Source organism: Haplochromis burtoni, unplaced genomic scaffold (genome assembly GCF_018398535.1).
Source record: "Haplochromis burtoni strain Fernald_Lab_line unplaced genomic scaffold, NCSU_Asbu1 Contig_129, whole genome shotgun sequence".
In the NCBI taxonomy this organism is placed as follows: Eukaryota; Metazoa; Chordata; class Actinopteri; order Cichliformes; family Cichlidae; genus Haplochromis; species Haplochromis burtoni.
This window is the reverse complement of record NW_024582490.1, coordinates 844,845-867,341: the sequence shown is the minus strand read 5'-3', so window position 1 is coordinate 867,341 and position 22,497 is coordinate 844,845. Positions and strand designations below refer to the sequence as shown.

The following is a 22,497-nucleotide window of genomic DNA, read 5'->3' as shown; positions in this document are numbered from 1 at the left end:
AACAGCATCAGATATTAAAGGGGCTTAGCGAAGACGTTTGGATGTGCTGCAGGCAGAGTGAAAAACGAATGCTTCTACAGGCAGCAGAAGTCAAAGGGAGGGAGGTGAGGCCTGAAGTCCCGAAGAGAAGAAATCTGGTCTGCAGGTTGGCACATCTTTACGAGACAAAACTGCTCCTGCGCCCAAGATACTAAGCTGCAGGCAAACACTGATCCGCGCACGGTAAAATAAATCCACAAAACACCTCGACATCCATGGCTTTAAAGGGCGAGCAGCTTCACGCTTATTTATAGACTAGTTTAACAATTTCCTTTTACTTTGAAGTGACTGTTATTTATTCCTTATTTATTAAATGCTGATAACCTAAAAAAAAAAAAAAAAGGGAAGAGCTCTTGGAAGAAAAGAGTTCACTGTGCACAGGACACAATTTCACAAAGAGCAAGCTACAATCATTAACCAGCACTGTCATACAAAGTGTTTCCTTGTTGTTCAAGTTACTTATGCATGCAGTTTATAATGAAGGATAAAAGCGAACATTGTGAATGAACCACAGGCAGGAGTAAGTGGTTATTTTTCTATCATACCTCTTTTTGAGAGTCTTCTGCGGCCATTTTTTCCTGCAGATGAAAAAGGATCACAAGTCAACTCACGTGAGAGATTAATAAATGACAGCTGATTTCATTTAATTGAATTTCCTTGCCCTTCTGCGTATTGGAAATTGTTCTGGCAGCTAATAGCAGGCAGCTATCATGCTCACTTAAGAAAGTCTCCCTTTTTTTAATATAATTATAAGCCAGCTCTTCCTCCTCAACACCTAGGGTTAGAAAATTATCACACATTTCCTAAATTACACTCCTTATGTTAGAGGAAAAGGAGACATTATGCCAAAGCAGCGTGACTCAGCTTAGCTGTTGTTATTACATTTTACTTTAATTCATCATTTCAGTCCTAAGGAGGACTTGCAAAACCATCCGGCAGGTGCAGTGAACAAAGTGAGCCAGACGCCTGGAAGGCTTTACTGTACCGTTGTGCACAGGGGCTCTGTCACTGTGGGAATACATTAGCCTGGATTTACCTGGGTGAGCTGTTGCTGGAGCATGTTGACTTTATCTAAGAGAGCTTTCTGCTCCTGGTAGTACTTCCTGAGGCCTTCCTGCAGAGTCTCATTCTGCCTTTCCAGATCCTGAATAACAAACAGCAAAAAAAGACAAAACTTTAAACAAATACCGTAATTAAAATGATGAATCAAAAATAGAAAAGACTGTTTGTGTGTAATGAGTACGGTGACGTTACACAGCACTTACATGTATGATCTGATCCTTTCTGTTAATCTCAGCTGCCTCTGGTCTCTCCACTGAATGCTGAGGATAAGACAAGATCTTAATTTAACATTACCACAGTCATGAAATCACAGAACAATTCTCACTTATAGGCACTAGATGGCAGCGTTGCACAACTGAGCAGATCTATGTAGCCTGAAATGTATAAACGGTGTGCTGAACAACAGCAAAAAAGATGTTGAGAGATGTGGAGGGAGCAGCAGGAGAGGGCGAGGTTACAGTGATGGAAATGTAAGCAACTCTGACCACCGTTATCTTTAACAAATATAGAGCCTCAGCACCATTTCCATTAGGCTACATGTCACCATGACATACTCCACAATGAGTGAAATGTGGAGAATAACAAATGCTCTTTATTATTATATTAAAGAGACTTAAAGATGATGTGATTTTTGCATGTTTCAGCGTTACCTGTCGCTTCCACTGTTCTATCTTTGCGGCTTCTTTATCTGCAACACAACCAGAAAAGCGAAAGGTGACATTTCATTCCTCCGCTGTTTGTTATCAGGATAAGACAAAAACACGTTCAGAGAGAACGCAACCAAGGAAGGCAAAAGGAAGCAGCTGTGAAAGTGTTGTAAGACATGTAGAACAAAAAAAACAAAACACAGGATTTGAAATGTATAACTTTGTATACTTATGATTCGAAACCAGCAGATACTTAAAGTTAAATAGCATCTTGTCATTATTGATAGCATATGTAATAATAGTACTGTCATGTAGCCTAAAGGCTACACTTTTGTTAGTCTTTACAAAAATCACCTTTCACTTTGTACGTAAATAATCTGGTGAGCCGTCATGCTGATGTGTTTTATGCCACTAAGTATCCAAGTAACAAAAGAAATAAATAAATAGTGTGACACTAAGGTTTAGACCTTTCCTTTATCTTTAGGTTAGTCTGGAAAGTTTTATTTGTTTATTTTCTTCCAAAAGCAAATTTAGAAATAGTCGTTTCTTGTCCTGCTCTCTGACCTCTGTTGGCTTTGTCGATGTAACTTTTGACCATCGCGATGAGCTCCTGGTCCTTGTTGAAGCGAGCGTAGTGATGTGCGTCGTGACCCAAGCCGTCCACAGTCTTCACATCGGCGCCGCTCTTCAGCAGCACCTCCACTGCATCCTTACAGCCGAACTCACAGCCGAGGATCAGCGCGGTCCTGAAGGCGTCAGAGACGGTTTATAATGAAGGCAAAGCTGAATCATCAGAGTGCTTCAAACTGATGGGGATGTACCAGTAACCTGACTGCAGCCAAGGTGTGCAGAAGAGCATTTCTGAACACACAACAGCTCAAACCCTGATGCAGATGGGCTACAGCAGCAGAAGACCACATTGTGTGCGACTCCTGTCAAATCAAATTATCTTAAATTCTGTAACATTCAGAGGGCAGGTTCAGAATTTGGTGTAAACAACATGAACGCATGGATCCATCCTGCCTCATAACAGGGGTTCAGGATGGTGGTGCCTTCATGAGCTCTTGCTACTGCTGTATTTTTCAGTGTTGGATTCTGTTTGCTTCCCTTTTAAAAACAAAACTTTTATTGCCTGTTCAATCTAAACTGGTTTCATGTTAATGTCACAAAAACGCCAGAAGAAATGAGACTTGTTTTAACTTTTCAAACTATATAATCTGTCCAAATCTTGCTTTCCACTTCAATTAAAACTGCTCTAACAGGCCTGCTCGGCAAATTGGAGTGTATCTTACTTGTTTTGTTTGTCCCGGACAGTAATGTCAGCTCCTCGCTCCAGCAACAGCTGACAAATACGGGGATGACACATCTGGGTTGCCAGAATCAGAGGTGTCCTCCCATCCTGAAGAAAGAAAATAAAAAACATTCACATTCCTCTACAGATGTGAGTACACTCCTTCATGATCTGATCCACAAAGAGCATTTATGTAAACTAGGTTAACATGACTTTAAATGTAGTTTAAGACCTCCACACAAGGCAAACTCAAGGACTAAACACAAGCACAAAATGGGCTTGGGCTTTTTCAGAAAAATACTGCAAAACAAAGAGCAAAAGCAATTCTCACAAAATCGGTGGCATTCACAGCCGCCCCGCTGTCACAGAGAAGTTTGACGCTGGAGGCACAGCCCGCCATGACTGTGGAGAAAAAGAACAGAGCGCTGCAATCATTTCATCTCATTTACCACGGAAAAACAAGCACAGACACTGTTGATGTTGAAAATAGTACCATCAAAGCTATACGCAAACCGCCTTTAAACAAACTGCTGAATTTTATTTTCTATAATGTCTCAAACATCAACATCCATATGTACGCATGCGTAGGCTTTGATTATGGAAAACAGTCAAAGAGAGAAAAGAGTAGAGTTTACTCCAGTACACACATACAGAGTAGAGTGAGTACTTGAATAGAACTAAATTGGGTTGATGCTACAGCAGTTACTATTGTGCTACTGCACAGGGTACCAGCTCTATTTTACCGTAGTACACCTATAATTTAGTAGCAGCAGGATAGTTGTTTACTATAATCTTCTACTGCTGCTGTCAGTACTAGTAGATTATAATAGAATCAGGACTACAGTGGACTAGAATAGAGTTTTAAAATACACTGAGCACTTTATTGCAGTGGAATCAGAGCTGGAACAGAGTGATGTCACCTCAACATTAGATGAGAGAGTATACTACTTAAAGCTTTGAACTGAGTCTTTTTTTTTTTCTTAGACCAAAATGCAAAATACACTATATGGACAAAAGTACTGGGCCACCAACACAGGACACCTACAGTAGCTGTTCAGGTATGGGAGCCAATGCCAGAAACTCAGCAGAATGTCAGTGTGCATCAGCACTCAGTGGTCGGACACAGACATGGCTGAGATGCTGTGTTTCCCAAACACTTGCACTTTGCAATAATGCTACTGATTTATGATAGTGGTATATCTAGGAGGGAAGACATTTCATGAGATACAATAGTGGCATCCTTTTACAGCACCAGGCTCGAATTCAGTGAGCTCTTTAGAATTACTCATACTATCACAAATGTATGCAAAGGCCAAATTTTACCTGAATTCAAACATTGAAAGGTGTGGGCCAATACATCTGTCCATATAGTGTACAGTGCTTAACCGCCCATGGATGGTTTATACCACAGCTGCCATAAATTAACAGTACTTGTAAATGCCAAAATAACTTTTTTAATGTTCCTAGAAGTGTTAATACATCACTACATGCAAATTCTTAAAATATAATCATCGTTGTTATATAACTTTAAAATTTGTGGTTTTAGAAAAAATAAGAAAAAAATAGTAAAGTGCATTATTTTTTTTAAATTAAGCAATCATTCCTGAACAGAAAACTTGGTTTTAGTGGTTGCTGGCTCAAATTTGGATATAAAAATTCAGTTAACTGAATTCTTTAATTTTTAGAGATTTCTAAATTATTTGTGCTTCCTTCTTTTCATGACAGGCGGTCACAGCACTGTATGTTGCTCTACAAGTCTGCAGGGATTGGACAGTGGGTGGTGTCCAGAGTTCAAACTCAAAATGCCAAACTGGCTTTTAATGTTTGTAGTACCCCATGCTGAAATCGACTCCCCTTGGATCTCAGATATATCGGCTGTAACCTCTTTCACGCCACATTTTATTATTCTTTGTATTCTTCTTTTGGTTTTATGGTGCATTACTTTTCAGTCTGTTATTTTATCATTTTCTTGAAATTTACAATATTTGTAAAGTCCTTGGAACTACAAATGTTAATGAATTGCTGTGTGAAATAACTTTTCCCTGCCTTGCCGTAGAATAGTCTTACCAGCATCATGTAGAGCCGTTCTTCCTTGCAGGTCCACATTTCCAACTGGAGAGTTGTGCTGTTAAAAACAAAGATAAACTTAGATAAAGAAAATGTAGAAACTGTTACACAGCGTGTATCAAAACAAATAAAGAATATGACTTATTGTCAATATAAAAAGGTAAACTCACACTTTACATTACAGGTTCGTTAGCACAGACCTGTTTCAGTGTATTATAGTATAATGACACTGATTCAAATAACAAAGAAATGACCCCTTAACAATTCTGTTTGGTCATTACTAACATGCACTGTAACTATGTAGGGACACAAAGTGTTTTCAGTGGAGTACAGACACTCAGGTTCTCTTATGCCAGTCTACTTGTCCAGCAGTGGTTTAATTAGGTTTCCTTGTTGCAGGTGTGTCAAACAGGAGCACCCTTAATATCATGTATTTCCAGCAGCTGGCAGTGGAAACTAAAAGGCAGCAGAAGGAAGGTCATATTGGGATAAGTGGTGCTGTGCTCAAATGCTTGTGACATCTACACACAGCCCACTCCACTGACTGGGCTCCAGTGATTGTAGTGCTGTGGTGATGAGGGCTGCAGGACTCGATGCTAACAGGAGCCTGATGTTGCTGGGTAAGCTTGACAGTACGATCTGTCCCCCACTATAAAAACTCCACTCTCTCTAGCAACAAGGGCCAAAAATTAGCAGCATGCTCAAATGACATAGTGAAGAGGGGGCGTAGAACAGCAATGGGAGCTGAAGGTAGCGCATTGGAGGTGGGATATCCTATACCGTGATGGTTTGGGCTGACGGAGGGAGACAGTAGCTGTGGTGGGCATCCAGCTGCTATGTCTGGTGTGATGACGGCACTAAGAATGGATGGCAGGTTTGCAGGAGGGTAGGCTTGTCAACAGCTCTGACAACCCCCTGCCAACAGCCACAACCTCCATTAGATCATTGCCATGCCAGATATGAGGGGGGCATGAGGGGGAAGGGACGCAAGACAATGAGAGCACAATGTTGCAGAGAGACAGCCGCCTTATTGTAAACACATAAATCCTCCAGAGGGCCACGGTGACTCAACAAGCACTACTGTTGACCGATATGGAGTGGCCTCAGTAGCCACAGCTGTTTGGCAATAAGAATTTAATGGGGCTGAGAGGGAATCTCCTCTGACTGACCAGTGACTGTGAAACTGTACCAAATAAAAAGGTAGTATGTCATTTCATTTTGGCATATGTTTCTAACAATGACAGCTGCGCTTTACCTGCAGGAGTTTCTGCACACACAGAGAGTGTCCATTTCTCGAAGCTAGATGAAGAGCACTTTTACCTGAAAGAGACAAAAGCAGTTTTAAAACAACAACAAAAAAAAAGTTAATTTACAACCCACGATTTGCATGTATGCATATTTAGAGAAACACGCCACAACATGCAATTACCCCTCTGATGCACATACTACAAGTGTTTACAGTACATGTGTCGTTTAATCTGTTTAGAGGACTTCAAATGATGTTAGATTAATTCAGTATATTAAATAGCAATGCAATATTTCTGTAAATACAGCATACAGATTTGTTTCAGTCAAACTAGATTATGAAGTAATTTCATTGTTGCTATAATAGCAGTTGTAATTTTAGTATTAAAACCTTTGTTACGCCCTTTATAGGGATGGGATTGCCGTTTTCTTCAGTCTGTGGAAAGTAACAGCATCATGTCATTTGTTCTTCAAAGTATTTAGCATTACCACTCTTTTGAAGGTTGCATACTCTTTGCCTTAGTCGCTCTGCAGTGAGAACTGCTGTCACCAGTGGATAAAATTTATGACGGTCTGCTCAGGTCCAAGCAACATATACTCACAGCTGCAGAAATATATTGCGCCTTTAAGGGTCTGTGAGTGTGCATGCTAAATGGTTCTGAGCTATGATGGTGATCATGCTCTTTTTCCAGTTTCCATAGCGCTTTTTTACATTTCACAGAGCGTTTGCAGACAAGTCAGTGTCTTCTATCCAAACTCTGAGTGACTGCTACGATCTGCTAGCAATCAAAGCAATCACGCACGAGGTTTTTGGTGCAACAAACTTACCAGCGGCGTCACTCGCAGTCACATCAACATTGTGTCCCAGGATGAGATTGAGGACTTCTAAGTGTCCTCGTGTTGCAGCCAAATGAAACCTGGAAAACAAGAGAGAGATGGAGATTAATTAAAAATTAATAAATAAGAAATAAAAAAGCCAGAAAAGACTGGCAGGGCATGGGTGAGAGGTATATAGCAGAGAGCACAGAGTTGAGAAGGGCAAGTGAAAACGTGATAGGGTGTAAAGAGACAGGGGAGAGGGTAAAACTGAGAGACAAGAGAGGGGCTGCAAACTGATGCCTGGCTCCAAGCTATCAGCAGGATCAGCATTCTCAAAACATAACGAGAGCCCTCAGGGTTTGTGAGGTCTCAGTGACAACTAGGAGCGACACAAACTTGTTTGTTTTGCAGAACAAAAACCGTGTCTACCGACAAAAAATGTTGAATGCATGGTAATAGCTAATAGTTAATAGACATGAATAGTAAACTTATTGATATCTACAGCATCAATCAAGTGTTGTGACTGGGATACCCAAGCCAAATTATCAAATCTATCGACCAATGAGAACCATGTGACTCGACTGAACATACTCAGTGCAAGTTGGAGCGAAAGTGTTTAATGCACGATTGCTACACAGTGCACATATTCCCTTGTTAATTGCCTACTTAGTTAAGCCGTTTCCCACTGCACGTGTTTGCCAACATGTATTTAATCATCACCTTCAACTGGAAACGTTCCAGCTGCGCTTGTCCAATGTAACTCACAGCAGCACTGCTGCTAGTCTCCATGCAAGACTGCGGAGCACTTGTGTGTAAGCTAATCTCTGTCTGACACCCACCCGGACACATGAGCCCGTTCATACACTAACCCCAAGTTATCTGCCAAGGAGACAGCTCGGCTGTCACCTCAACACTGGCGTGGGTATTAAAAGCAGTGTTGATGACCAGGAGATGCTGATCTTCTGTGGAGCAGTGGCGTCTTGGGCTCTCCAGGCCAAACAGCAGACGGGAAGCAGAGTAAAGCTATCCAAGTGGGGTGATACCCCTCACTAAGTTCATAACCTACATCACTTTCCATAAGGGAACTCAAAGAATGCTTTGAAATAAAGTTAAAGGTACATAAGTGCAATTAATTGAGTGCATTTCCCCATGACTTTGAAGAATAGAGAGCGATGACTGTCTTGACAGCAAATATAACTCAAAGCCAAAATGGTCAAGCCTGAAAATCTGGCCTGTCTCTACAATAATAAAATAAAGGCAAAAATGCCAAAAATCCATCTTAAATAAAGTATGATATTCAACAAATGCAAAGGACTGATGCTATAAATACATGGAGACCTCAGTGAAATGGTTAGACAAGATTTTTTTTGGAGACTAATGGCTCTGGCTTTAACAGAGCACATTACATTTTCACATCTGCTCCTTGGGGAGCTTTCAGGTTGTCAGTCTACTGGATATGGCTGCTATTTTTAAAAGAGTCCACTTGTTTCTGTTTTCTATCAAACCCTAGTATGACGCTAGCTGAACCATGTGTGACAAAGTGCGTCTCTGAGGATACAACAGTCCATGTTCATATCTTACATTTATCTGAAGATAAATGTAAGATATCTGAAAGTGAATATTGGTATGTGTGCACAAAAACATGCTGCTCTACTCGTTTCTGTAAAGCTCTGTCAATCACTGCTGCGCTTAGTTTTAAGAAAGTCCTCTAATGCCAGTGGTAAGTCACAACATCCATCGTATCAAAATGAGAAGGTCAACGTCGTTGCCTGGTAGCCAGACAAGGAGAACATTGCAATACATTTGATATATAACAAAGAGAATGGCAGCGACTGCTTAGTGTTACTTCCTGTAAATCTATCATCAAGTTGGCCTCAAGATCACACACACACACACACACACACACACGAAACTCAGATCTTACAATAGTTAGATTAAAAAAAAGCACCCCCCAAAAGCACTTGAGCACAAAATTAGCTATTCACTCAGTGCCAGGATTGTGCTGGAGGTTTAGCTGACTGACTGTCTTTAGTGGTATGCTCATGCTGTCATGAGAACTACTTTTGCTACTAGGCCCTTGTCTGCACAGAATGAGCGTTAGTGATGGGTGGGCTTACCACGCTGAGATCCAGCTAAAGCCACAGCAGAGATGCAAACTGTTTACTCAGCTGGAAGGTGCGATAGAAACACTTAGGGCTGAATTCATTAGCTCTACACAACGAGGCTAATCCAGGGCACACCAAATGATATATTGGGGGTAACAGCTTGTAATTAGTTTCCCCTCAGAGGTCCATGATTATAAGGAATCACCATTCAACATTCCTTTGTGGGCTTTTGCAAAGGCCAGAATACCATATGCACATGTGTGCGTGTCTGTGTGTGTGTGGCCCAGTGAACTATAAGTGGCCTGGCTGAGTTGCGGTTCACTTTTGTTTTGGTTAGACGTGGCAAAATCGTGACCTCTTCCGGCCCCCCCTCGAATATTCATTCATTTTACAGTTAACTGGTTCTGATCCACAGGGGAACAGCGAATGATAAGCATGACTGTGTTTGGAAACAACAACCTCTGCAGGCTGTGGTTCTGGATTTAGTTCTGACAAATTCTAGCACCTTATTATGAGACCAGGCATTTATCAGGATGTGTGTATAATTGTGTTTATTCGCATGCATGTGCACATCGGTCTATGCGGTGGTGCCACAAGAGAATTTCACACACTGCTGAAAATACTCTGCACCTTTGCAGTCTGGGATCTGGAGCTCCAGAGTTTTATGGTTTAACAAAGGCTTTGTCAAAATAAACGCGCAGCACGGGCCAGAGACGAGTGACTCATTCATATATCTAGGATTAAACCGAGGGCGCCTGCCCGCCCGAAAAACTGGTGTCAGAATCTGTTTAAATTTAGGAAGAAAACAGAGCACCTCACTTTAAAAAAAACAAAAAAAACCAAAACAGGTCAATGTATTGTTTTTCAAGGCTGAACCATTTTTAATAATAGCACTACATTAAAGGTCTGTCTGGGAGATGTGTTCATATCTGTGGTTTTGGATGGCTGAGATGCAACATCAGAGAATTCCTCATACACATTTCAGACTGACCTATTTTCTTTCTATTTCTTACTGCCCTGTTAACACTGCAGGGCGCATATCGAGTTAGTAGGGAAAAAAAACAACAACCTCTGAATATATCAGGTTCTCACTTAAAACATGCTCCTCCTCCAAGATGTCAAGAAATCGTGGTAATGGCCTGCAACAGGGCCTAAATGTATTACTTGGTGTTGCAAGAATCACAGTGGATCTAATCTTAATTTGCAGAGAGTCATTTCCTGTAGGGACTACATAAACTGCCTCCGGACAATGTGGTCAAGCCTCGTGTCCACGGACATTCTTTACACCAGCTCCCACACTGACCTCCGGTCAAAGGGAAACTAAAAGGGAAATTTCTGGATATAAAAAATGGAGACAGAATCATGTACAGCACTCGTTTCATTTTGTTGTGTTTATATTTGTGGAGGTTCATACAGGGGTAACGTGGTGCTTATTTAAGACGTTCTGGAGCTAGAGTGACCTAATTGTGAAGGAATCTTAGAGAAGCTTTATCTGGAAAAAAAGGTCAGGAATGTCACGCGGTGGGGAGGTCACCACAATGTTTGGAATTGCTGTTGCTGGTTTTAGATTTACAAATCTTTGCCAATCCATGCTGGACTCAAACAAACACAAACGTTTCAGTGATTTCTGATCTGTACACTGTCATCTCACTGTACTACACTTCGTGTGGTACGCGCGTGTGCTGCTGAAGCTCAAAGCTCTGACTATACATGTCAACATACTGCACATGGATGCATGTGTGTCTGCATGCGCCTGTGTTTACTTACGCAGAGCGTCCTTCCACGTCAAGCTTAGTGGGGATGATGCCCTTCTTGTTGAGAACAGCAGACACCTTGTCCACCTCGCCACGCTCCACTGCCTTCATCAGCCGATCATCATACTTGTTCCAGTCTGTGTTCTGTCGATGATGATAGCAAACTATCAGACATTTCTAACCAAACAGTTATGTATTTCACCAAGGCTGTACTTAGTTTAACAGCTGAGAGTAATAGCTATAATTTGGTCCCCAGGAGTTTTAGCTGACTACTAAACGCAAGCCGGGCACAAACACACATAGAACAAAGTCCATTTCTGAGTCATTTTTCCTTTTCTGCTATAATAACAGACAAGAATAGACCTTAATGTGCCAGGAATTTAAAACGCTTCATGAGTTGTTGCTACAAAGCAAGGAAACAGTACTCTTAAACCTCCTGATAAGAATGTGGCTCTTTACACTGAAAGTCAAAATAAAGACAAAGCAAAAACAAGCAAGTGCAAATTTTAATCATAACCAAGATTCAAAACAGGCGATGTGTACACAGAGAGCTGATCTAAGAGTTCTGCCACTGCACTGCTGCTTCTGTAAAGCACAGCTTTCGGCTACATTCACACTGTTCATGAAATCAGAGCTCCAATAACGGTGGTGACAAGGTAAAATTATTGGCAATGAATACCTACAAAGTGCACGGAGGTGCATTTCAGCCAGCGGCTCATCTTGGGTGAGTGGACCTGGTCCTTGCACCGTGCTACTGAAAAAGTTGCCACTTTTCTGGTTTACAAAAGCAAAACTAGAGAAAAACAGTACAAAAATCCCCTCAGTCTCTCAGTGCACTCAACCAGTGAGTGCAACAACAAAAAAGAAAGGATGAGAAGACAGAAGGGTGAGAGTCTGTAACGCAGAGGAGGTCCTCTTATGGGAGGTTTAACCTCAGGAATCTTTCTCACTTGCGGCAAAAAAGTTCATTTCGCAAGATTTTTCTAAGCATTCCTCTGTTGCTCATGAGCGCTTCCGGCAAGTTCATCACTGCACAGCAGTTTAGTTGATCGTTAAAGGGAGGAGAAGGAGGAGTGATTGAGGAGAAAAGAACAGAGGTGGAGAAGCAGTAGGGCCAGCCCTGCCAGCCCTGGGACCTGCCCTGGCCGGCAACTGCAACTCCTCCTCTGGTGGGGGAAGTCAGCTCAGCCTGGCTACCGTTCACCTCCCTCAAGTGCCGTCACCTCCTTTCCTCAACTCAGTCTCCCTTTCTTCTGGTACTCTTCCTGCTGTTTTCTGTCTGAAAAAACAAACTCAACGCTCTTTCTTGTCGAGTAGTAATGAAGGGTTTCTATCGCTGCCTCTTCTCTTCTCTATCAGTGGTCTCCAGCTTCTTCACCCCACCAAATGGCAAGGTCAGTCAGGCTCAGTGGGGTAAATATGTGAACTCTCACAGGTTTAAAATATCACCCCCTCCCTGGTAAACAGCAGCGGTGCAGACAGCCCTGCAGACTGGTTACCTCTTTATTTTTTGACCCTCCAACCTTTCTGTAGTGACTGATAGGAAGACAGTGGCTAAGAATACATTCTGGACATGCCTCCAGCATGAGTAATGGCTTTAATGTCCATCAGCACTGCCAGCATGCGACAAGGCCAGCCAAAAAGACCGTGCTTACATCGACACCCCCCCCACACACACACACACCATGCTCTCTGCTTGCCTCCCATCTGAAAATATTAATGTCAGAGGGGGATTATGGTTTGCACATTTTGAAGTGGTCTTGGCACTGACCCTCAAAGGATACTACGGGGTAAAAGCTGCTGTTAACCCATCCATCTAAACGGGGTGGTGTGGCTCCAAAGCCCCGTGATCCTTGCAGTGTGGCAACAGGGTTAGACGACAGCCTTTTTACAACCGTCTGTGACTGCAACCCCTCCAAAACCTGCATCTATATTGCCTCCTCGCTTTCACTGATACACTTTAAAAGCACAACTTTAACTTACTGAGTAAAACATCACAGAAAAAAATAAGTTTTTTTTAAAAAAAAGGGGGACACACAGACATCAATCTATGGTGAGGAAGACAGGATACAAGGAGACCCGTTTAATTTACACACTACATCAGCTCCTCATGTTACTGCCCGCTGCCAGACTGGCGTTAACAGAGCAACACTGATATCCACAAACATGCAGAAAGACCTCCTCCGCATGACATGTCGTATCATAAGGAGTAGGTGTCAACTTACGAAAGCTGCTCGCCCTCGCATGGAGACAAAGCCGCCAAAATGGCACCTAGCCATCACATACGTCGGTCACGTAAATATCTCACACTGCTTTGCTGCTGTGTGTATTTGTTTGGGAATCTGTTTATGTACTAGTTAATATTAGGGCTGTTAGCAAGCAAGAGGTGCCACCGCAGTAGTCCCTGTCTTTCAAGGGGAGCTGATGGACATATAATAACTTGATGTTGTGAAGAGAAATAGATCATCTGTGCTTGTTGTTGTAACATATGTGACTTAAACTATCTGCAAACTGAACAGAACAGCAAACGGGAAACTAAAAAAAGTTTTCCAGATATGATTCCCACTTTCTTGAGCAGTCAAAGGTTTTAAACGTGAATGAGTTTCCTTTACGAGCTGGAAGGATGATGATTGCAACAGATGACAATATCTAGTTACATTTAATGACGCCAACATGATATCAATGTATCTTCCTGTTTTACTTTCATATCTCAAATTGTACATTGCTGACACATATTTACCAGGATCAGGGGAAATACTCCCTATACTTTAACAGAACAAAAAAAGTAATGTTTTGGCTAATTTAGAGATATCGCACTTTTGTTTATAGCAGTCTGAGCACTGTTTGAAGTAAATGCAGCAGAGTCATCCAACTAAATTACCGATAGTCAGAAAATCACCAGTTATTTTCTTGAGGATAAAAGCTTCACGTGGGAGTTTCCCTCCAGGACTAATCCATTGCTTTTGCCAGTGAGATAAAACAATCTACCCACAAAGAACTGCGTGTTCTGGAAACACCTCTGCTTTTCCATGACACTGGACCTGGCCTGAATGCTAGGTCATCTTTGAAATGACCTGGCATTTACTTGACATTTATTGAAATTAACGGGTTGCAAACAAGCCGTTTGGATGACCGCATGACTAATCTGACATCCGAGGAGCAGCTTGAATGGCATCTGTGATTCATTTCAAATTGCTTAATCGCAGTTGTGTGGAAAAGAGTTAGGACCTTTTTCTTCAGTACTAAATAATAAACAGTTGTATCCTTTAAATACTCTTCTCCCTAAAGTTTGACGTTTTGAAGGGGAAACTCCTACAAATAAATATGCAGTAAGACCAGCTGCAGAAATAACTGAGTCCATGGCTTTACATCAGCGGTCCCAAACCTTTTTTGCGCCACGGACCGGTTTATGTCCAACAATATTTTCACAGACCGGCCTTTAAGGTGTCGCGGATAAATACAACAAAATAAAACCAGTACCGATACCAAAAAAAGAAGATTTATTAATAACACACTAGAAAAGACCCAGGGAAACAGAGTTAATGATAAAAAAATAACATAAACCCTCGCAGCCCAGGGGTTGGGGACCGCTGCTTTACATGATTACATTTTCCCCGCACCTCTTTTGTAAATCCTGACAGTAGTGGTTCTTTGAATCTACTACATAAAGCAGCAGATTGAGGTTTATCTATAGATTCTTTGAGCTTGAGATCCCATCCCAGGGGCCTTAACACAGGGTGAGACCTCGTCTTATTGTTTCACCTGAAACCTCTGATAATGACCCACAACCTTTTTCACACCTTGGCTCATGCGAGGGGGGTACACGTTTGCAAACTACTGCTGTCGAATTTATACATGCAGACATGCCAACACATTGCCATCAGTCTATGTCAGTGAGCACAACTCGAAGAGACTCAACTGGCTGCCAGCTGGTTCTGTTAAATGTGAATTTCTGTGCAGACAGCAGCAGATATGCTCATTTATCACTCCTGTATTATAGGAAACAGACTGGATGCAACTGCCATAGGCTGACTGTAAAAAAAAAATTCCAGCTTTGGATCATTTTGGATCGGACCAACATCCCAACATCCCAACATCCCATTTATCCAAATATTGAATAAATGTATTCCTAATTGGTACCCAAAGCCATGTCATTTAGTAAAAAAAGTGGTCATGTTTATCTGCTGGGCTGAATATCTACACCATTAAAAAGCCCATCCACACACATGACTTGAACACTTGTGATACTGTAATCTCCACAAAGGCAGGGCTCATTAGCATTGCTGTAACTGGAGCCACAGTGAGACTTCAAGAGATGTACACAGAAGTAAAAAAAAAAAAAATCTCTGTAATTTTTTTAATTAGTCCTGAACAGAAAACCTTAATAGGCATGGAGCAGCCAGCTTTACAGTGTCTGTATTAAACCTGCATACAAGACGTTACTGACTCAATATTCTGCTAAAGCTTCTATTTTAACACAGTGACCTCGAGGACAAGACGTCACCTGACATTGGATCAGACAGGTTAGACCGTTCTACCTGTCTGCACAAATTATTCTGGCTGCCTGGTAATATGCCACTTAGAGACTCTCGCCATCTTCAGCTCAGATGTTCAGTCACTTCTCCAACACCTCGGTTTCCTGCCCCTCTCAGCTGCTGGCGAGACTAATAGGTCTCCAATATCCTCACAGATGAAATCACCAGCAAGAAATATCTAAGCGGTCATCTGATAAGAGACTGAAGTCAGGATCACAACATAAAGCTTTACGCCAATATGGTAAGTGATAGTTGTGTCCAACGTCAAACTGCAGTTACAGATCTAGTTTTATGATATCCACTACGGGGATCCTCTTGATTATAAAAGTCATCTGCGAAGACACAGACATTAAGCCATGAAATATAACCCTTTGACAATTTATAGGAAATGTGTCTCTGTAAATACAGGCAGAATCTTTTTCCCATTTAGAGCTTTATCTCAAGCTTCAGATTTTCAGAAGTCTTCAGAAGTCAGACGTGTAATGCAGCACATGGGTGAACTCAATGGATGCATTGATCTTCCTCACAGGGGTTCGTGTGAGCTCAAATGGAGAAATGTTCCAAAATTCATCTGAAGCTAAACTGAGGCTTCAGAATAAGATATAATAATGCAGTCGAAATGTAGCTTAAAGAGGACATGAGTAAGAGTTTAGAGACATATACACTCAGTGGCTGCTTTGTTACATAAACCTGTTCAACTCTGCATTAATGCAAATATCTAAATCAGCCAATCAAACTCGGTGCATTTAGGCATACAGAGATGGTCAAGATGACTAACTTAAGGTCATAAAGAGCATCAGAATAGAGCAGATGGTTGAAGTGACTCTGAAAATGGCATGGTTGTTTTTGCCAGAGGATTTTTCAGAAATTGCTGATCTACTGGGATTTTCCCACACAGCCATCTCTAGGGTTTACAGAGAATGGTCTGAAGAAGAGAAAATATTCAGCGAGCCACAGTTTTCTGCAGGAAAATGCCTTGCTGATGCCAGAGGTCAGAGGAGAAAGGCCAGACTCCTTCAAGTTAATAGAAAGGCAACAGTAACTCAAATAACCACGAAGGCATGCAGAAGAGACTGTGCTGTATCATACCCTCTGTGACAATACTGTATGCATTTTTATGTGATATAAAAATGTCAAGTTGTGATATCATTCATTTACGTTCCCTGCTGTGTGTAACAGTGAGACTAGCTCAGGCATGTCAGAGCATAAGAGCTGCGTGTCAACCTCCAATGATGCTCTAGTACCTATATATGAAGTTTCTTATAAAACCTCCAACAAAGTGCAACTATTGTGGAAAAGACACACCGCTGAGTACGAACAGTCTGTGAATGAAGAGGTGCTAGCAGCCGTAGATGTGCAGCCCAAATGACTCCACTGAGCAAGATACAACATCCCTGGTAGTTTTTTAGCTTTACTATATGACATTCTTGAGCATATCCTGATGAGGTACAAGGTTGTGATACTTTAGGTCTTGTTAAAGTGAAGTGTTGGGAATTATTTTCACATACAATTTCCAAGGAAAACACTACATAGGCTACTTTTGTGCTTATATTTGACTTAATCTTGCTCTGCTGCTGTACTGCTGGAACCTTGTTTCAATAGAGTCACATTTCAATCTAGGAAGTATATCATCAGTGACAGTAGCTCAGTTGAAAAATCCTGTTCATTAACGTACACTTCCGAATGCTGCTGCCTGCAAACATCAACAAAATGTTCTGGGGGTTTTTCCCTTTATCATCAGAAATATTGTGTTCACAAATTTTCTTGATATATTGTGATATAATTATAAGATTATACTGCTCACCCCTAACACACACCAAACATTGAAGCAGGGAGTCTACAGCAGCAGAAGACCACACTGGGTTACTTGTCAGCTAAGAACAAGAACTGAGGCTACAATTTGCACAAACTCACTAATAATTCGGCAAAAGCAGACTGGAAAACTGTTGCATGGTCTGATGAGCCTCGAGGTCTGCCACAGCATTTGGATGGTACAGTCAGAATTTGGAGTAAACGACACAAAAGCACAAATCCATCCAGCTTTGTATAAACAGTTGGTGATGGTGGAGTGGGGAATATTTTCTTGACACACTTTAAGTTTTTAACCAGCCACCATCAGTTCAACAACATCCACCGGCAACTGGCAGCATATTTGCAGCTCTGTGTGTGAGCTGTGCATTTTTGTTTGAAACCTTAAGAGGACCTTACAAGCCCTTGCAACCTCATAGAGAATAAACAAGTAAGAATAACATAGGCTAAATGGTGCGTACTGGTCCAATCAATCGGACAACAACCACTAGAGCATGCTTTGAATTTTGCTTTACATAGCAAAACTGAGAAAATGATGCACTGCTGCATTTCTTTGATATTTAAGATAAACACACGTTACAGTAACTAAATGACACGTGTTCAAACAAAGTAGAGCTTCCTGAAGATGATGACCAATATATTGCATGACTAACATAAAATCTGTACTTTTGGTTTAGCAACATGTCCAAACAGGATACCAATCTTCTGCTACTATTTTTATCATTTATCCCTAGAGATACCTGTTTGTGGCATTAAAATAGCTGCATGCTTTGTGAATATCTCAATGACAATTTGATTTATTGGTGCGATATGCTGTGGCAGTTAAAAAGCCAAAACTCTAGCTGGGTCAGTGTAAACGAGACCCTCAAGAGCTTAAATATCAGAAACTGTGCCACAGAAATCTCTCGAAGTGGCACGTAAACAAACAATGCAGGAACACGGAGCAGTTTTCATGAACAGTCAGGTGAACATGAAGGAAAGATGGGAAATCCTGTTAGTAACTCAGTGGGACACTTTATAATAATCTTCTCTGTTACTGATGAATAGATGCAGCTCTCCGGCATACCTTTTCAGGCACTGCAGTTTGAGGCGGGAGTGTTTTTACACCAGCGCCCATACCATCGCACACATCCCTTTAATCTGTGACCACAGACCTGTGCGTAACGCGGTGAGCTGTGCAACTGTCTGAGCATGTAGGGTGTAACTGAAACCCCTGAGGGCCAGAAACAGAAAGGGTGCAGGAGAGAAAGACTGGGAGTGTGTGAGCCAAACACACAAGGACAGGAGAGGGGTGGAGGTGTGAAAGTGACAAGATGCAGCATGCTTGCAGTCAATCTGTCATTTTGGAACAGGTAAGCTGATGCTTCACAGTAAAAGCCCCTCGCGCATTTGGGCCGACACTGATGGTTCAAGCCAGGTGTCTGGAGAAAACGAGGCACTGGTTGTCGGAATGTATATGAAGCATGTCTGGATAGCTGCTAAGCACACAGTCATTCGTCCAGGTCTGGATGCATAAGAACAGGCAGAAACGCCCTCTGGTGGTCAGCAGAAAAATAACAAGTCAATGTATATCTGCATGCTCTGACCAAGAGGATAGGTGATAAGCATCAAAAGCATTAATAACACAATGGTAAGCTGAAGAGAATCCAAAGCAATTGTATCTTACAAGTAATTCTCCAAATAACATAAAATGTATTACAGATACAAGTATGTATGAGAAAATTCTAGCAATCATTAGTACAAACTACCATTACGCAGCCAGTGCCAGGTGCTTATATAAGATCACTGTCATGGGTTATTGTTCTCAGCAGCTGTGAATCTATTGAGCATTCAGTGCTCAAGAAACAACAGAAAGTAAAAGGAAATACTGACTTAGATTAAGCACAAATTTACCAACTGCATGAGAATGCAGCCTTTGCACTATGACACACACAAAATGAAACAGTGACTGTTGAAACAGATCAGGATACAAAAATGTGTGAAGCTCTGAAAATCTGTTAGCGTGCAGTAAAGTGAGTTGTTAATCTGCATAAAGTGTGAAGGTTTAAGACACTTACGTAAAGTTAACCCTGTGGGAACTAAAATAAAGCCCATACGGTAAAGTGGCTTTCTGGGAGTTTCCTGGTGATCCTCCAAAGATATTCTTACTTGTGCTGCCCAAAATGGAGACTAGTCAACCCAATTATTAGGTCAAACCATTTTAGATGACACTTGACCCAGAGGACAAAACGTTTCCCAGCTATTTTCCCTCAACTTCCGTGACCTGCTGCCAGGCCCGGGATCACCTTCCTCATTCCCTAAACCCAGTGGCGCTTGCCCCTGCCAACTCACCTGGAAAGGCAGTCTAATGACAAACCAGTAAGCCACGTTCTATAAGAAAGTCACTGCCACTGACAATATGTATTTGTATTTGTATCTTTATTTATTTCAGACATAATAAAACAAACAAAAAAAACCAATATATACTCATCTACATGTATTTTCATTTACGAATATGAATATATGTGTAGATATACACACACACACACACGTATTTGTACAGACAAACAAGAAAAATATAATAAAATAAAACACATTCGTCTAACATGAGATAACAGTTGTTTGGTCTGAAAAGGAGTAGGAAGAAGTATGCACATACTTATTAACTCCTACCCCTGCTCAACATCTTATTAATCCACCACAACTCTGCAGCTCCAGCTCCATGCAAGAAAAAGAAAGGATGCAGCCCACCTCACTGCAGTACCAGTGAGGTGGGCTGCTAGTGAGGGAATACTTGGATCACTAATGCAGAAACACTACAGCAAATTAAAAAAGTATTGACTTCCTTAAAGAGGTAGTATATTTTAAAAATGTTCCTAAAATTTACATTTTCAGCCCCTGAAGGAAAAACACACAGGAGGATCTGTGGGACAGCAGCAGGTTAGTGTTATTTTGCTGAAGGAAGCATTATGAACAAGCAGCACCCCAAGAGCACAAACCTCCACAAGGAAGCTCATTCTCTGGGTAGTATTTAATTTTAAGAGATTTTGTACATACTCATTTTTTTTTTGTTATTTGGTATTTTTAAACGTACTTTAAAACATTTGCAGGTCAGTAAAAACAAGTACAAAGAGCAGGCTTTTGTTATTTGCCTTGTATAAACCCATTCTGATATACTTGAAATGATTTAAGTACAATTATTTTTTTATTCTTTTATATTTATATGACTTTAGTACATGGGTCAATAAAAGTGTTATGATATTCAAATTTTTATGTATTTAAATTGTAATAATTTGGTACTCTAATGTACATAACAAAGTCATAATAAAATAATATCTCAAATATCTGATATTTAAAATCCCCGTATACAATTCCCTGAATGGCAAAAGCGCAACAATGGCAGTAAGAAACATTGCTTTAAATCGCTCTATACATCATTATTAACACGTTATTATCACCTTCAGCTCAATCAAATGACCTGAGAGGTCAGAGGTCAAATGTGTCATATTTGAAATCTTTACACTGTACTACCTTTATGCTAATAATATAAATCCCACTTAAACTCATTAAGTTGACTTTGGTTGATTTAATCCAAAATTTTAATGGACTGTTAACGCGATCCCACGCCACTCCATCCTTTGTGTAACTGTATGTGTAGGATAGCATAGTAAAAACCACAGGATTCTTTGGTCTCTAATGGCGGTATGTGGTTAAGCAAGAAACGCTTTGGGCATGTTGGTACTTGGTCGGTTCTCTCCCTCTGTCTCTCTCTCACTCCCTCAGTCACTCACTCTCACATGAACACACACACAAACTTTGGTGTAAAACCTGAAATACTACAACTGAAATGCACTTACATGTGGTGTATTTACTGTAAATACGAGCTCACTAATTTTCCATATATATTATTATCATGCAACACACCAAAACATCAGTGAACATACTTCATAAAATCTCCCTAGTCTTGCACCTAAAGACCTCTGACAAACAAAAACAGTAACATTAATGTATGTAACAAAATAATATCCAATAAACAATAATTTAACAATTACTACAATCACTAAAACTATCAGAAAAAATGCAATTCTGGAGAACACCTGACTCATGCCTGTTACAAAGCAGGCACTGGCTTGCCCCTCTGACATTGTCCAATGCACACATATTCTTTCCTATGACCACCTTCTTCCAAGAAAAGTCTATTTCCACATCTCAAAACACAGCAGATGCACATTCACGCCACAAATAGAGCATCAGTTAACTCTGCTGCACCAGGTTTCCATCAACACGCACAAGAACACGCCACCATAAAGAGATATACAGCAAAAGACAGCATGCTCTGTGTGGCAGGTATTAGGACTGGGCGATATGACCCAAAATTCATATCTCGATATTTTTTAGCTGGATGGCGATATACGATATATATCTCGATATTTACCATAAGGTAAGAACAAAAAGAGAGTTCTTAGTCAAAGCTGTGTCCCAGATGTCACACAGGCACTTTTATTAACATATAGCGTAGATGTACATGAAGAAATTACTCAAAAATAAATTGAGTAAGCCCACCCAAAGTCACCCCCTGTGGGCTGCATGTCGTTAGCGCGGTTAGCTCGTTAGCGTGGTAAGCTCGCTAACACGTTGACGCCGTCCAGCCCCACGCACGGGGCGATCCGCGGTAACTCGTTAGAGGAGATTTGCCGTGTCCATCTTGTCGTTGCCTGCAGGTGAAACTATGGGGGAGGGGGAATTGTGTTCAGTGAAGGACAGAGGCGAGGCCCAGTAACGCTGCATAGAGACAAAAGTGGACAAACGAGAGGCAAACTTGCAGCTCCACAAGTATAATTATAACATAACATATACTATATCGATGTAAACGATATTGTCACATCTTATATCTCGTATAAAAATATATTGATATTATTAAAAAACTCGATATATCGTCCAGTCCTAGCAGGTATTCCACCTAGTCTATAACCTTTTAGTGGCTATTGCACAAATAATACATACTGCTTGGTGAATGAACTTCACACATCTTAACAAGGCATTTGTATAATTTTAAAAATAATAAAATGACTGTATAATAGGGCTGAACGATTATGGAAAATAATCTAATTGCGATTTTTTGCCCCAATATTGCGATTGCGATGC

At 41.0% G+C, this 22,497-nt stretch overlaps 1 protein-coding gene across 3 annotated transcripts in view; it reads right to left on the bottom strand.

Annotated features, from left to right (window-relative positions):
- uacab (uveal autoantigen with coiled-coil domains and ankyrin repeats b) overlaps positions 1-22,497 on the bottom strand; it is a 49,336-nt gene that overhangs the window by 5,964 nt on the left and 20,875 nt on the right. The window contains exons 1-12 of one of the 3 annotated variants that reach the window (XM_005930426.3): positions 11,709-14,455; positions 11,043-11,173; positions 7,180-7,268; positions 6,362-6,426; positions 5,107-5,164; positions 3,371-3,441; positions 3,041-3,147; positions 2,313-2,494; positions 1,752-1,789; positions 1,305-1,361; positions 1,076-1,183; positions 585-617 (exon numbers count right to left, since the gene is read on the bottom strand). In XM_005930426.3, the coding sequence (XP_005930488.1) occupies positions 585-617; positions 1,076-1,183; positions 1,305-1,361; positions 1,752-1,789; positions 2,313-2,494; positions 3,041-3,147; positions 3,371-3,441; positions 5,107-5,164; positions 6,362-6,426; positions 7,180-7,268; positions 11,043-11,140 (906 nt within the window). In that variant the 5' untranslated portion in view covers positions 11,141-11,173; positions 11,709-14,455. Of the gene's footprint in view, positions 1-584; positions 618-1,075; positions 1,184-1,304; positions 1,362-1,751; positions 1,790-2,312; positions 2,495-3,040; positions 3,148-3,370; positions 3,442-5,106; positions 5,165-6,361; positions 6,427-7,179; positions 7,269-11,042; positions 11,174-11,708; positions 14,456-22,497 lie in introns of those variants that run through there. The other 2 variants (XM_005930425.3, XM_005930424.3) reach the window with 2 other exon arrangements.